General features: G+C 38.9%; 1 protein-coding gene across 1 annotated transcript in view; it reads left to right on the forward strand.

Moving 5' to 3' along the window:
* Window positions 1–16,803, forward strand: part of LOC126194994 (protein unc-80 homolog) — a 1,036,886-nt gene that overhangs the window by 783,034 nt on the left and 237,049 nt on the right. Inside the window, exon 47 of the mRNA XM_049933411.1 lies at window positions 4,080–4,275. Within this exon, the coding sequence (XP_049789368.1) occupies window positions 4,080–4,275 (196 nt within the window). The remainder of the gene's footprint in view (window positions 1–4,079; window positions 4,276–16,803) is intronic.

Below are 16,803 nucleotides of genomic sequence, written 5' to 3' on the forward strand. Positions count from 1 at the left end.
ACACTCGGGTCACTACTAGGGTGGCCTTGTCTACTTGCATTTTCTCTGGTGTATGCAAATGTCCCTGAGTCAGACAAGCTCCATGCCAGTGTGTGTTCAGTTGGCAGTGATAAGACAGTGTGTTTGGACAGTTAATAGTTGTGTTGATGTTTCTCTAACCTTTTCATTATTTAGCATGCAATTGTCAGCCAACATAATTTTGTATATGTAGTGGTTGTCAATAAAGAATGTAGATACAGCAGATGTGATGCTGCCAAACACTACCGTACATTTGCATACAACGCAGCAGAACAACACACCATGTTTAAGTTGTTAAAACAACAATGTTTATAGCCACTGGTTGGTGACATGTAGCTCACCAGGCTGAATTCTGTGTTACATATTTATTGATCATTTAAGGTTATTAGTTTCCGTGGGTTCTTGGACTTGCATATTGTTTGAATGTTGTACTTTAATAGAACAAACTCATTATATGTAATTAATAGCTAACTCCTAATGCAGTTCAGCTCCAGCTGTGCTTTTGTATGTCCTTGAGAAACATGTTTTCATTGGGAAGTGTTAGCATTTATGAGGAGCCCTGCTATCATAACTGATACCTTATTCCATGAGTCTATGTGACAATATTAGTAATGCTATTACACTTCCTAGGGGCACAAGCAATATTACTTTACCTTCTGTTGAACACATGCAAACAAGTTTTACATACAGTGTTCTATTATACAAATGCAGGTTTTGCCAGCAAATTGCACTAATAGTTTCTACTCATGAAATAAGATGAATAATATGCTTGTTTGAGAGTGACATTTAAACAGATTTCTTATATATTATCTTTTGATCACATATCCCAGAAATTTCAGATGCTATTATTTATCTGTTATGGTCATGTGGTTCATCTCTTGAAGATTCACCAGGCAGACCAATTGCAAGAACTTAAAGGAAGAGTCCCATGCTGTGGGGGAAGATGTGGTGGTGGTGGTACACTGAGTTCCAGGACTGCCAGTCCATTCTGACCATTTGTGACAGTAATCAGTGAACACTTTTTTAAATTTGTGCTGTTGCATTGTTCCAAGCAGAGAAAGTATGGAGCTACTGTCTCTGCTCACTACATTTTCTTACAGTCTTATTTCTGTTGCTTCCTTGATTGTAGAATCCATGAAATACCTAGTGTGACATAGTGCCTGCGCGACTTTGAAATTGAACATGTATGTCTTTATACTGCTGTACCCTGCTATACTCCACATGTCTGTTTAACTGAGGCTAGTGTTTGCTGTATGTCCTACAGATCTATGTGGGATTCAGCTTCATATTTGGCCAATGTATTGGTGGCGGCACTCACACATTATGCTGTGCATACCGGTGTTCCTAGCTGTAAGATATCTTTTATGGACCCCAACAAGTTGTTAATTATACATATAGTGTGGGAATATCTCATCTTATTATGTTTGTCAAGGACCTTGACAGATTCAAACCTCAAAATTCCAGTGTGAAGTAGGAACACCAGGGCCTTTTTTCCCAGTCATCTGCTCTTAGAACACATTTTATTTACATCTCTGAGTAGTTGTTACTAAGGATGTTTCAAGTCAGGAATGTAAATCAGAGGTCAAGTTCTCTTTGCCACGAACTGGTCAGGTTCTGAGCACTAGTGCGGTAAGTTGTGAGAAGCACTGCGCTGAATGCTAGGAACTTCCAAACTTTAGTTGGAGGCCTGTGTATGTCTTTGTGTGGCACACAGGGTGTCTGAGCATTCTATCTAGTTTCTCATTCATTAAATGTCCAAGAAAGGTAGGCAGCTTTTTTATTCTACTCTCATGATGAGCTTTGTGAATAGTGCATAGTGTTGAGGTGTCACAAGATCTCCAATAAGCTTTTGCCCCATGCAGAAACACAACAAAAGTGCCATTTCCTTATTTGTAGAAGGACATTAGTTTGATCCAAGCATTTCCAAGTCCTGTTCCCACCAATTGGTTCATATACGAATTGGTGATTACTGAAATCAGGGGAGATCCCATATTCCTGCCTGTACAACTTCTCACCCCATTGAAAGTAAGTGGTGGTGAACTTCTTGAAACAGTTTTGTGGCCTCATCATAGTATTTCTCCAAAAGTTGTAGGAAGTCCTCTAGTGCGACTTACATGAAGAGTAATGTGATATCAAAGCTCACCAGCAGATCACCATTGTTTAGGTGCATACTGTATTTCACACCACTGACACACACTACTGAGTCCTTGCCATGTTGGAAACAATGTCCCACCAGTGGCTTCAGCAGCTTTGCTAGACCCTTTGCTGTACCATAGGCTACAAAATCAGAAGTATTCACCATCGGTTGTAATGACACTTCCTTTTCTATTTTTGTGAGACTGTAGAGATGCTCTGGGGTACTGTGTTCCAATTTTCTTCTCATCTAAGCCAATATTTTTGAAGAGTGATGTGGTTTCCTTGCCTCTGGCATCATTACTGGTGCAGGTTTCTTCATCTCTTCATTGCATGCCATGTATTGTAGTAACATCATGGTTTTCCACCAGTATTCTGTTGTTGGCAATACAGTAGCATTGCCATTATCCACTACTAAGAAAATCAAGTCTTTTTCATTGTACTGGTCATGTAATGCTCTTCGTTCTTCTAGGAGATGTTGATTTTTGCTTCTGTGGCTTGCTTGAGTGCATGGCAGGTCTTCCTCCCAACTTCTTTTTTTGTTGTTGAAGAGGCACCCTGGATTTCTTGTTTAATACCACTGATGGTTTCCTATTTCAGCAGCGTTTCAGAACCAGTGCAAAGTTGAGTTCCTTGGTGAATGTAGACGCAGTTGACTCATTCAGATCTTTTCCATCAGGTTGATGATGGTCCTCTTGTCAAAGCATGTCACCTTTGTGTAAACATGCCTCAGGTAGCCAATGAAACTTTCTGCCCTGCTCTTCGTTCCTTTTTTGTTTGCAGAGTTCTCCTGATGCATATGTGTTTCCATCTGCCCAATTCCATTTATGGTCTGATGGTTTGAGAACACCTGGAAAGTACTGTATCAGGTGTGAGTGCAGCTGCCAAAACATCAGTCAGATGCAACACAGCATCTCTCAAAAATGTGTAGAACATGCAAGGAATATTCATCTTGGCTGCTCTGACAAGTTGGCTTTAAAGGAGGGCAGTGTCATCAAAGGACACCTCTTCAACATCAAAGACACAATGATTTTATGTATTGCTAGGTGTTTCTGGAATTCTATATCAAGGAAGCAATACAAATAAGACTGGATGAAATCTCGTTAACAGAGTAAATTCCATCTCAGTTCAGAGAGGGACAATGTAATGTCAAAAATTAGGAAGTTGTGTTCCTTGATTAAAATGACAGCAATGGACAGAGTGGCATAATACCCCTGGGACTCAATGTACAGTCACTCCCACACCACCTTTACCTTCACCACCCAGATACTGGCAGAAGTAAAGCTGTGAGGAGGGGGCGTGAGTCGTGCCTGGGTAGCTCAGTTGGTAGAGCACTTGCCTGCGAAAGGCATAGGTCCCGAGTTCAAGTCTTGGCCTGGCATACAGTTTTAATCTGCCAGGAAGTTTCATATCAGCGCACACTCCGCTGCAGAGTGAAAATCTCATTTTTGATCTTGTTAGACCTAATGATTGCTTGTTGCACTTTTCATGTATTACATTTCTTCCAGCCCCCTTTTATTTTGTGTGTGTGTGTGTGTGTGTGTGTGTGTGTGTGTGTGTTTGTGTGTGTGTGTGTGTAAACAATGGGTGTGGCGCATGATAACTCTTAAAATGTTTTCAATAAAACCAAAAACTTGACTTTGTACATTTTCTGCAGCAGAAGTCAGTGTTATTGATAACTGAGAGCTTTTGAAACACTGGTTTCCTGGTTCCTCTATTCTTAACTTTTGAGATATTGTAATTAAAGAGCAGAAATTGAGTTTTGTGAGACCGTTTAAGTACTTTGTAAATGAAATTCAATATTTCTTCTTCATTCTTTTATTGTTTCTTTCAATTCAATGTCACCAACTGTCTGGGCATTTCAGTATGATATTTACTGAAAGTCTCATACATTATTTGATGCTATAAATTTGTTTACTTTATTCTAGGTATCTTCTTATAATGCCAACCATGTTGCAATTGTATGCCAACCACCAGATCAATAAACTAGTTACCACTACAGTTGAATATGCAGTCAAGCAATTCTACCTGATGAATCGTAAGCCATTTATTCTTCAGATGTTTGGCAGTGTATCAGCTATTCTGGATACTGATGAAGAGAAAGAATATGGTGACCCACACAAGGTAACATCTACTAACATGTCCCTCAGACAATTTTCTTGGTACATCACTGTAGCACAGTTTTTCAAAGAGTCCCTTGTGGAGTGAGGGAGTGGCCAAATGTGTAAAAAACAGTATTGTGTTTAAGTCCATAGACATATCACAGCACTGCACTGAACAGGTACTTGAATGTTGTGCAGGGGGGGGGGGGGGGGGGCAGTGGAATTTAGTGAAACTAAACTTCTAATTGTTGTTGTTTATAGGTCCCCTAACTCTGACTTCAGAGCATTTCTGTTCAAGCTAGAGAGGGTTCTTGTTTCAATTTATCAGAAGTACCAAAAATTAATTATATGTGGTGAATTCAATATTAATTTTATATATTGTATTGTGCATTAACCAGGGGCCTAGAAACAACGAAGAGGCTCTGTCCCTGCCGCAGCTGTAGTGGTCCACAACCCCATGACGACTACCGCAGTCCAATTCACCCCTCCGCCACCCCACACCAAACCACTCTTTCAGGGTTATTGTGTGGTTTTGTGCCAGTGACCCCCCCATCCCCCAGGGAACATCTCACACCAGACGAGTGTAACCCCTATAACCCCTATGTTTGCGTGGTAGAATAATGCTGGTGTACGCATACGTGGAGAACTTGTTTGCACAGCAATCGCCGATATAGTGTAGCTGAGGCGGAATAAGGGGAACCAGCCGCATTCGCCAAGGCAGATGGAAAACCGCCTAAAAACCATCCACAGACCGGCCGGCTCACCGGACCTCGACACAACTCTGCCAGGTGGATTCTTGCCGGGGACCAGGTGCTCCTTCCCAATCCCGAAAGCTGTGAGTTAGACCACATGGCTAACCGGGTGGGCAAATTTTATATATGATTGTGCAAGAAAAAGGATGTTGGTGCATCTCGTAAACTCATATGATCTGATGCAGACTGTGCTTTTACCAACTATGGTCAGGGGAACAGTAGCACACCCATAGACAATATTCTTATTCATACTTCATTATTAGATGGTCATTCTGTTAGTAAAAGGGTGAATGGCCTTTCAAACCATGATACACAAATTTTATCACTAAAAGGCTTTTGTAATCAAACAAGTGTCACGTATAATTACAAACTATGTAGGAAAGCTAATCCAACAGCAACAGAGAGTTTTTAAATCTCATTAAGGAACAAGAGTGGCAAGATGTTTATAGTGCCGATAATATAGATGACAAATATAATGCTCTCCTTAACATGTTTCTCATGCTCTTTGAGAGTTGGTTTCCATTAGAACGTTCTAAAAGTGGTACTAACAATAAAAGGCAGCCTGGGTAGCTGATTAGTGGGATAAAGGTATAATGTAGAATAAAGTGGGTATTTTATCAAAATGTTAGAAGTAGTCACAATCAAGCTACAGTAGAACAGTACAAACAGTATTGTAAGGTGCTTAAAATGTTATTAGGAAGGCAAAGAATATGCGGTATGCAAATAAAATAGCTAATTCATGGGATAACCATATGCTGATGAATTAAATAAGAACTTAAGTTTCTACAAGGAATCATATAACTCTTGGAAAATGCATTTCCGAGACTGATGTCTGAAATACTCCTCTGTGATATTGAGAAGGGAGAGATTGAGTCAATAATTAAATCACTGATGACTAAGGACTCTCATGGATATGACAGAGCGCCTAACAGAATATTGAAGTACTGTGCTGCACATGTTAGCCCTATGCTTAGTCGTATTTGTAATTTTTCATTTAAAAATGGCCAATTTCCTCAATGATTAAAGTACTCAGTAGTAAAGCCACTGGATGAAAAGGGAGAAAGGGCTGCAGTAGACAATTTTAGACCTATTTCTATGCCATCAGTGTTTGCTAAAATTATTGAAAAGGCTGTGTATGTAAGGATAATTCATCATTTTATATCACATAATCAGATATACAGTTTGGCTTTAAAAGTAATTTAACAACTGAAAATGCTATATTCTCTTTTCTTTGTGAGCTACCAGATGGATGAAACAAAAGGTTTCAAATGCTAGGCATATTTCTTGATTTAACTAGGGCATTTGATTGTGTTGATTACAAAATATTGCTCCACAAGATGGACCATTACGGAATACAGGGCGTAGCTTACAATTGGTTCACCTCTTACTTTAACAACAGACAGCAGGAGGTCATTATTCACAGTGTTGAGATTGGCAGTGATGTGGGGTCTTAGTGGGGTATGGTCAAATGACAGGTGCCACAGGGATTAGTGTTGGGGCCACTCATGTTCCTTATTTATATAAATGATATGCACTTTACTATTATGGGTAATTCTAAAATATTTATGTTTGTTGATGACACTAGCTTGGTAGCAAAGCATGTTGTGTGCAACATTGGCTCCGTTTCAAAAAGTGCAGTTCATGACATAATTTCATGGCTTGTAGAAAATAAACTGACAGGAAATCACAGTAAGATGCAGTTTTTACAGTTTCTAACACACAGTTCAACAAAACCTGACATTTTAATTTCACAGAATGGGCATATGATTAGTGGAACTGAATAGTTCAGATTTCTAGGTGTTCAGATAGAGAGTAAACTGCCATGGAAAGCCCATGTTCAGGATCTTATTCGAAGACTTAATGCTGCCATTTTTACTACTCGAACAGTGTTTGAAGTGAGTGATCATTCAACATGAAGATTAGTCTACTTTGCTTATTTTCATACATTAATGACATATGGTATTATATTTGTATGGGCAATTTGGGCAATAAGTGGTGTAAGTTTGCAAACCTCTTGTCGACCCCTGCTCACTAGTCTGGGTATTTTGACATTGGCCTCTCAGTATATATGTTGTTGTTGTGGTCTTCAGTCCTGAGACTGGTTTGATGCAGCTCTCCATGCTACTCTATCCTGTGCAAGCTTCTTCATCTCCCAGTACCTACTGCTACCTACATCCTTCTAAATCTGTTTAGTGTATTCATCTCTTGGTCTCCCTCTACGATTTTTACCCTCCACGCTGCCCTCCAATGCTAAATTTGTGATCCCTGGATGCCTCAAAACATGTCCTACCAACCGATCCCTTCTTCTAGTCAAGTTGTGCCACAAACTTCTCTTCCCCCCAATCCTATTCAATACCTCCTCATTAGTTACGTGATCTACCCACCTTATCTTCAGCATTCTTCTGTAGCACCACATTTCGAAAGATTCTTTTCTCTTCTTGTCCAAACTATTTATCGTCCATGTTTCACATCCATACATGGCTACACACCATACAAATACTTTCAGAAACGACTTCCTGACACTTAAATCTATACTCGATGTTAACAAATTTCTCTTCTTCAGAAACGATTTCCTTGCCATTGCCATTCTACATTTTATATCCTCTCTACTTCGACCATCATCAGTTATTTTGCTCCCTAAATAGCAAAACTCCTTTACTACTTTAAGTGTCTCATTTCCTAATCTAATCCCCTCAGCATCACTCGATTTAATTTGACTACATTCCATTATCCTCGTTTTGCTTTTGTTGATGTTTATCTTATATCCTCCTTTCAAGACACTGTCCATTCCGTTCAACTGCTCTTCCAAGCCTTTTGCTGTCTCTGACAGAATTACAATGTCATCGGCGAACCTCAAAGTTTTTACTTCTTCTCCATGAATTTTAATACCTACTCCAAATTTTTCTTTTGTTTCCTTTACTGCTTGCTCAATATACAGATTGAATAACATCGGGGAGAGGCTACAACCCTGTCTCACTCCTTTCCCAACCACTGCTTCCCTTTCATGCCCCTCGACTCTTATAACTGCCATCTGGTTCCTGTACAAATTGTAAATAGCCTTCCGCTCCCTGTATTTTACCCCTGCCACCTTCAGAATTTGAAAGAGAGTATTCCAGTTAACGTTGTTAAAAGCTTTCTCTAAGTCTACAAATGCTAGAAACGTAGGTTTGCCTTTTCTTAATCTTTCTTCTAAGATAAGTCGTAAGGTTAGTATTGCCTCACGTGTTCCAACATTTCTACGGAATCCAAACTGATCTTCCCCGAGGTCCGCTTCTACCAGTTTTTCCATTCGTCTGTAAAGAATTCGCGTTAGTATTTTGCAGCTGTGACTTATTAAACTGATAGTTCGGTAATTTACACATCTGTCAACACCTGCTTTCTTTGGGATTGGAATTATTATATTCTTCTTGAAGTCTGTGGGTATTTCGCCTGTCTCATACATCTTGCTCACCAGATGGTAGAGTTTTGTCATGACTGGCTCTCCCAAGGCCATCAGTAGTTCTAATGGAATGTTGTCTACTCCCGGGGCCTTGTTTTGACTCAGGTCTTTCAGTGCTCTGTCAAACTCTTCACGCAGTATCTTATCTCCCATTTCATCTTCATTTACATCCTCTTCCATTTCCATAATATTGTCCTCAAGTACATTGCCCTTGTATAAACCCTCTATATACTACTTCCACCTTTCTGCCTTCCCTTCTTTGCTTAGAACTGGGTTGCCATCCGAGCTCTTGATATTCATACAAGTGGTTCTCTTCTCTCCAAAGGTCTCTTTAATTTTCCTGTAGGCAGTATCTATCTTACCCCTAGTGAGACAAGCCTCTACATCCTTACATTTGTCCTCTAGCCATCCCTGCTTAGCCATTTTGCACTTCCTGTCAATCTCATTTTTGAGACGTTTGTATTCCTTTTTGCCTGCTTCATTTACTGCTTTTTTATATTTCCTCCTTTCATCAATTAAATTCAATATTTCTTCTGTTACCCAAGGATTTCTATTAGCCCTCATCTTTTTACCTACTTGATCCTCTGCTGCCTTCACTACTTCATCCCTCAGAGCTACCCATTGTTCTTCAACTGTATTTCTTTCCCCCATTCCTGTCAATTGTTCCCTTATGCTCTCCCTGAAACTCTCTACAACCTCTGGTTCTTTCAGTTTATCCAGGCCCCATCTCCTTAAATTCCCACCTTTTTGTAGTTTCTTCAATTTCAATCTGAAGTTCATAACCAATAGATTGTGGTCAGAATCCACATCTGCTCCTGGAAATGTCTTACAATTTAAAACCTGGTTCCTAAATCTCTGTCTTACCATTATATAATCTATCTGATACCTTTTAGTATCTCCAGGATTCTTCCAGGTATACAACCTTCTTTTATGATTCTTGAACCAAGTGTTAGCTATGATTAATTTATGCTCTGTGCAAAATTCTACAAGGCAGCTTCCGCTTTCATTTCTTCCCCCCAATCCATATTCACCTACTACGTTCCCTTCTCACCCTTTTCCTACTGACGAATTCCAGTCACCCAAACTATTAAATTTTCGTCTCCCTTCACTACCTGAATAATTTCTTTTATCTCGTCATACATTTCATCAATTTCTTCATTATCTGCAGAGCTAGTTGGCATATAAACTTGTACTACTGTAGTAGGCATGGGTTTTGTGTCTATCTTGGCCACAATAATGCGTTCACTATGCTGTTTGTAGTAGCTAACACGCACTCCTATTTGTTTATTCATTATTAAACCTACTCCTGCATTACCCCTATTTGATTTTGTATTTATAACCCTGTAATTACCTGACCAAAAGTCTTGTTCCTCCTGCCACCGAACTTCACTAATTCCCACTATATCTAACTTTAACCTATCCATTTCCCTTTTTAAATTTTCTAACCTACCTGCCCGATTAAGGGATCTGACATTCCACGCTCCGATCCGTAGAATGCCAGTTTTCTTTCTCCTGATAACGACGTCCTCTTGAGTAGTCCCCACCCGGAGATCCGAATGAGGGACTATTTTACCTCCGGAATATTTTACCCAAGAGGACACCATCATCATTTAATTATACAGTAAAGCTGCATGTCCTCGGGAAAAATTACGGCTGTACTTTCCCCTTGCTTTCAGCCGTTCGCAGTACCAGCACAGCAAGGCCGTTTTGGTTAATGTTACAAGGCCAGATCAGTCAATCATCCTGACTGTTGCCCCTGCAACTACTGAAAAGGCTGCTGCCGCTCTTCAGGAACCACATGTTTGTCTGGCCTCTCAACAGATATCCCTCCGTTGTGGTTGCACCTATGGTACGGCCATCTGTATCGCTGAGGCACGCAAGCCTCCCCACCAACGGCAAGGTCCATGGTTCATGGGGGGGGGGTCTCAGTATATATATTCTTTATTGTCATTTCTCATTAACAATATCAACTTATTTCCAAGAATTAGCAGTTTTCACTCAGTTAATACTCGATAGAAATCCAATCTTCATTTGGATCACAGTTCCTTAATGCCTGTGCAGAAAGGAGTGTAGTATACTGCTGCATCCATTTTCAATAAGCTACCACAAGAATTGGAAAATTTTCGCAGTTATCCACACACTTTCAAATCGAATCTATTCTGTTGAGGAGTTCCTTGAAAAATTAAGCTGATTCTTATGTTATATTGTTGACTGCATTTACTTAAACTTATGGCTTTACTTTTTTGGGTTCATAAACATTTTATTTTATGTGTTGTTACTTTTATGTTGTAATTTAATGTACAAGCACTTTGCATGACCTTGGAAACTTGCTCCCCAATGTGGTCCTACGGAACTGGAAATGTAGATAAATAAAAATAAAAATAAAACAGCTATGTTTATGTGCTGTTGACCAAGGTTTATTAGCAAGTTAAATTTTCTGTCTATAAGACACTTTACGCCACTGAACATGTTATCAACATATTTGATCCTCCTCTGACCCAAAATTAACTTCAGTTAAGAGTGTGAATAAAACTTTCATAGCAGTACTGCAATAAAATACAGAACAAGGTGTGACAGAAGTACCTTCTACATTGTAAGACATCAAAAAATGAACAAAACATGGAGAAAATAAATTATTGAATATATAAGAATCATTTATTATACAATTGGTTATTTCAAAAAATAGTTATTTTTTGACTTTATCACACATTGTTGAAGCCATACGCTATACTTGTTGATGGCTCTGCAGTTCAACAAGGGTGGAATGGCAGCAGTTTATAGTCATGGTTTCTTAATTATCCCATAGTTCCGTGATACGCACTCACACAACACACACTTATACTCCACAGAGAAAAAAGGAAACATCTCAAAAGGTGAAATCTGATGGATCAGCAGACAAACCATACAATGGTATAGCAGGGGAATATTTATCTCAGAATTGAAAGAGAAAGAAGAGAAATGTAAACATGGCTTTTTGAACCTCATTGCAGGTCTTTACTTAAAGAAAACTTTATTTTTGAGAAATCAGTTGTCACAGAATATGTTACAATAATATACTAGTGTATTAAATTAAGCAATTTATGTTGATTCATTATTTATTAGAAGTAAAAGTTAATATTAAACACATTTGATATAGAAGAGGATCATTTTCCTCACAAACTGTTGAAGCAGGAACCAATAAAAAAAGGTATATTTATGAGCTTATTTCAGCAGCTGCTGGAGAATCATGCTGCTCCACCTTAAACATTCTGTTTTAATTTATTTGTTTCTATCTCAGACATGCAATGATATTAACAGCAACAAATCACTAAAAGTTTGTTGTTAAGAAATTTCAATATGAATGTGATTCATTTAAATTCCATTTATATATGATCCCCTTGAAGCACAGTTGATCTAACTCAAATATCCTCATTTTGAGATTTTAATATTCCATTGAAATTGTTATACAGATATCAGCTGTGTTGTTTTTTGTGTGTTTTAGCTTCAATGTCTTTAATAAATTAATTTAAATTTACATTTTGGTTTAAATTTCTTATGTTTTTGTCTGTGTAGAAGTGCCTAAGTGTATTTACACTACTTGTGTTGTAACCAGGAGGAAAGTCTTATTGATAACAAAAATATTCAGGACAGTAACAAATACTGTATTGATAAGTTAAATACATTCAAGTAACATTACTTCCTTCTCATTATCAATGCTTTCATTTGAGTTAGGTGGGTGGTGCTTCTCACAGTAGTGGTGATGAATAAAATATATTAGTAGTATTTTCTTCCCCTCTTTGGCATTAGTTGTTGGATGTCAATGTTCTGGTGCATCTTGTTTTACCAGGTCAGATATCAATGCGTTTTGAGCAGAATAGTTTCCAATTTTCCAAAAACACTCAAAAATACTTTCTCATGATTGCTCTGATATCCGATTAAAACATTTCTTTCTACATCAGCAATCAGGATTACTAAATTCTTTTCCAGCAACAATTTTTTCTTTCTCTTTCTTTCAGCAAGTTGCCACTCATTTATTTTTCCTTTCTGACATTTCTTTGGCTGGCCCTCTACAAACACTTCGGCTTCATCGCCATCACTTTGAATTTGTCATCCACTGAAATGAAGAAATTACCATAGGCAAATCTTGTACAGTTACACTTATGTTCAGAAGGTCACTGTGATTTCATAAAGGCATAGGCAATAGGCCTGAAGGTTTTATTATCGTTTCTTTTTACTTTTAGTTACTGTTATGGCTTCATAGACATCCAGATGTGCAACCTACATTACACACTCTAGACTGAAGTGTTGATGGGACTAGTGATGTGACTCCATTTTTGAGTTATGTGCACGTTTAATTTCTACCTATATTATTCACTTTTGGTTCTTAATTTATACTTAATGTATGAAACTCTGATGCAATAAAAGCTTGAAGAAACATTAAATTTTAAGTAGTTAAGAGTAATTAATAAGAAATAAAAGAAGTCCTTGCAGGATCTTTTTCCGGTCACTGCAATGTTGGGGATTTCTGTTTTATCAGATTCCTGATATTCATGATACACTTGTGAAATGGTTGTATGGGAAAATACCCACTTCTCACTACCTTGAAAAAGCTGTGTCCCATCGCTTGTGTGCCGACTATAACATCACGTTCAAAGTTACTTAAATCTTTTAACCTGCCATTGTAGCAGCAGTAACTGATCTAACAACTGTACTATACACTTCTTGTCTTATATAGGTGATGCCAACCACAGTGCTATATTCTGCCTGTGTACATATCTCTGTATTTGAATATGTATGCCTATACCAGTTTCTTTGGTGCTTCAGTGGATTTATCATTTGTACGTTGGATCATACGAGTATACCATACTGGACATCAGAAATGTTAAACATAAGTTTATATGATTTTTATTTACATTTAGTTCTTCTATTTCATAAGTTTAAAGAAATTCATATATACAATTATATGTTGTCGTTGTGGTCTTCAGTCTGAAGACTGATTGGCTGCAGCTCTCCATACTAATCTACCCTGCACAAACCTCTTCATCTCTGATTAACTGCTGCAACCTATATCCTTCTGAATCTGTTTAGTATATACATCTCTTTGTCTCCCTCTACGATTTTTACCTCCCACACTTCCCTCTAATACTAAATTGGTGATCCCTTGATGCCTTCCCCCATGAACCATGGACCTTGCCGTTGGTGGGAAGGCTTGCGTGCCTCAACGATACAGATGGCCGTACCGTAGGTGCAACCACAACGGAGGGGTATCTGTTGAGAGGCCAGACAAACATGTTGTTCCTGAAGAGGGGCAGCAGCCTTTTCAGTAGTTGCAGGGGCAACAGTCTGGATGATTGACTGATCTGGCCTTGTAACATTAACCAAAACGGCCTTGCTGTGCTGGTACTGCGAACGGCTGAAAGCAAGGGGAAACTACAGCCGTAATTTTTCCCGAGGACATGCAGCTTTACTGTATGATTAAATGATGATGGCGTCCTCTTGGGTAAAATATTCCGGAGGTAAAATAGTCCCCCATTCGGATCTCCGGGCGGGGACTACTCAAGAGGACGTCGTTATCAGGAGAAAGAAAACTGGCATTCTACAGATCGGAGCGTGGAATGTCAGATCCCTTAATCGGGCAGGAAGGTTAGAAAATTTAAAAAGGGAAATGGATAGGTTAAAGTTAGATATAGTGGGAATTAGTGAAGTTCGGTGGCAGGAGGAACAAGACTTTTGGTCAGGTGATTACAGGGTTATAAATACAAAATCAAATAGGGGTAATGCAGGAGTAGATTTAATAATGAATAAACAAATAGGAGTGCGGGTTAGCTACTACAAACAGCATAGTGAACGCATTATTGTGGCCAAGATAGACACAAAGCCCATGCCTACTACAGTAGTACAAGTTTATATGCCAACTAGCTCTGCAGATGATGAAGAAATTGATGAAATGTATGACGAGATAAAAGAAATTATTCAGGTAGTGAAGGGAGATGAAAATTTAATAGTCATGGGTGACTGGAATTCGTCAGTAGGAAAAGGGAGAGAAGGAAACATAGTAGGTGAATATGGATTGGGGGGAAGAAATGAAAGAGGAAGCCGCCTAGTAGAATTTTGCACAGAGCATAACTTAATCATAGCTAACACTTGGTTCAAGAATCATAAAAGAAGGTTGTATACCTGGAAGAATCCTGGAGATACTAATAGGTATCAGATAGATTATATAATGGTAAGACACAGATTTAGGAACCAGGTTTTAAATTGTAAGACATTTCCAGGGGCAGATGTGGATTCTGACTACAATCTATTGGTTATGAACTGCAGATTGAAACTGAAGAAACTGCAAAAAGGTGGGAATTTAAGGAGATGGGACCTGGATAAACTGAAAGAACCAGAGGTTGTAGAGAGTTTCAGGGAGAGCATAAGGGAACAATTGACAGGAATGGGGGAAAGAAATACAGTAGAAGAACAATGGGTAGCTCTGAGGGATGAAGTAGTGAAGGCAGCAGAGGATCAAGTAGGTAAAAAGACGAGGGCTAATAGAAATCCTTGGTTAACAGAAGAAATATTGAATTTAATTGATGAAAGGAGAAAATATAAAAATGCAGAAAGTGCAAAATGGCTAAGCAGGCATGGCTAGAGGACAAATGTAAGGATGTAGAGGCTTGTCTCACTAGGGGTAAGATAGATACTGCCTACAGGAAAATTAAAGAGACCTTTGGAGAGAAGAGAACCACTTGTATGAATATCAAGAGCGGAGATGGCAACCCAGTTCTAAGCAAAGAAGGGAAGGCAGAAAGGTGGAAGGAGTATATAGAGGGTTTATACAAGGGCGATGTACTTGAGGACAATATTATGGAAATGGAAGAGGATGTAGATGAAGATGAAATGGGAGATAAGATACTGCGTGAAGAGTTTGACAGAGCACTGAAAGACCTGAGTCAAAACAAGGCCCCGGGAGTAGACAACATTCCATTAGAACTACTGATGGCCTTGGGAGAGCCAGTCATGACAAAACTCTACCATCTGGTGAGCAAGATGTATGAGACAGGCGAAATACCCACAGACTTCAAGAAGAATATAATAATTCCAATACCAAAGAAAGCAGGTGTTGACAGATGTGAAAATTACCGAACTATCAGTTTAATAAGTCACAGCTGCAAAATACTAATGCGAATTCTTTACAGACGAATGGAACAACTGGTAGAAGCGGACCTCGGGGAAGATCAGTTTGGATTCCGTAGAAATGTTGGAACACGTGAGGCAATACTAACCTTACGACTTATCTTAGAAGAAAGATTAAGAAAAGGCAAACCTACGTTTCTAGCATTTGTAGACTTAGAGAAAGCTTTTGACAACGTTAACTGGAATACTCTCTTTCAAATTCTGAAGGTGGCAGGGGTAAAATACAGGGAGCAAAAGGCTATTTACAATTTGTACAGAAACCAGATGGCAGTTATAAGAGTCGAGGGGCATGAAAGGGAAGCAGTGGTTGGGAAAGGAGTGAGACAGGGTTGTAGCCTCTCCCCGATGTTATTCAATCTGTATATTGAGCAAGCAGTAAAGGAAACAAAAGAAAAATTTGGAGTAGGTATTAAAATTCATGGAGAAGAAGTAAAAACAATGAGGTTCGCCGATGACATTGTAATTCTGTCAGAGACAGCAAAGGACTTGGAAGAGCAGTTGAACGGAATGGACAGTGTCTTGAAAGGGGGATATAAGATGAACATCAACAAAAGCAAAACGAGGATAATGGAATGTAGTCAAATTAAATCGGGTGATGCTGAGGGGATTAAACTAGGAAATGAGACACTTAAAGTAGTAAAGGAGTTTTGCTATTTAGGGAGTAAAATAACTGATGATGGTCGAAGTAGAGAGGATATAAAATGTAGACTGGCAATGGCAAGGAAATCGTTTCTGAAGAAGAGAAATTTGTTAACATCAAGTATAGATTTAAGTGTCAGGAAGTCATTTCTGAAAGTATTTGTATGGAGTGTAGCCATGTATGGAAGTGAAACATGGACGATAAATAGTTTGGACAAGAAGAGAATAGAAGCTTTCGAAATGTGGTGCTACAGAAGAATGCTGAAGATAAGATGGGTAGATCACGTAACTAATGAGGCGGTATTGAATAGGATTGGGGAGAAGAGAAGTTTGTGGCACAACTTGACTAGAAGAAGGGATCTGTTGGTAGGACATGTTTTGAGGCATCAAGGGATCACAAATTTAGCATTGGAGGGCAGCGTGGAGGGTAAAAATCGTAGAGGGAGACCAAGAGATGAATACACTAAGCAGATTCAGAAGGATGTTGGTTGCAGTAGGTACTGGGAGATGAAGAAGCTTGCACAGGATAGGGTAGCATGGAGAGCTGCATCAAACCAGT

The sequence above is a fragment of the Schistocerca nitens genome, chromosome 7, assembly GCF_023898315.1.
Source record: "Schistocerca nitens isolate TAMUIC-IGC-003100 chromosome 7, iqSchNite1.1, whole genome shotgun sequence".
Taxonomy (NCBI): domain Eukaryota; kingdom Metazoa; phylum Arthropoda; class Insecta; order Orthoptera; family Acrididae; genus Schistocerca; species Schistocerca nitens.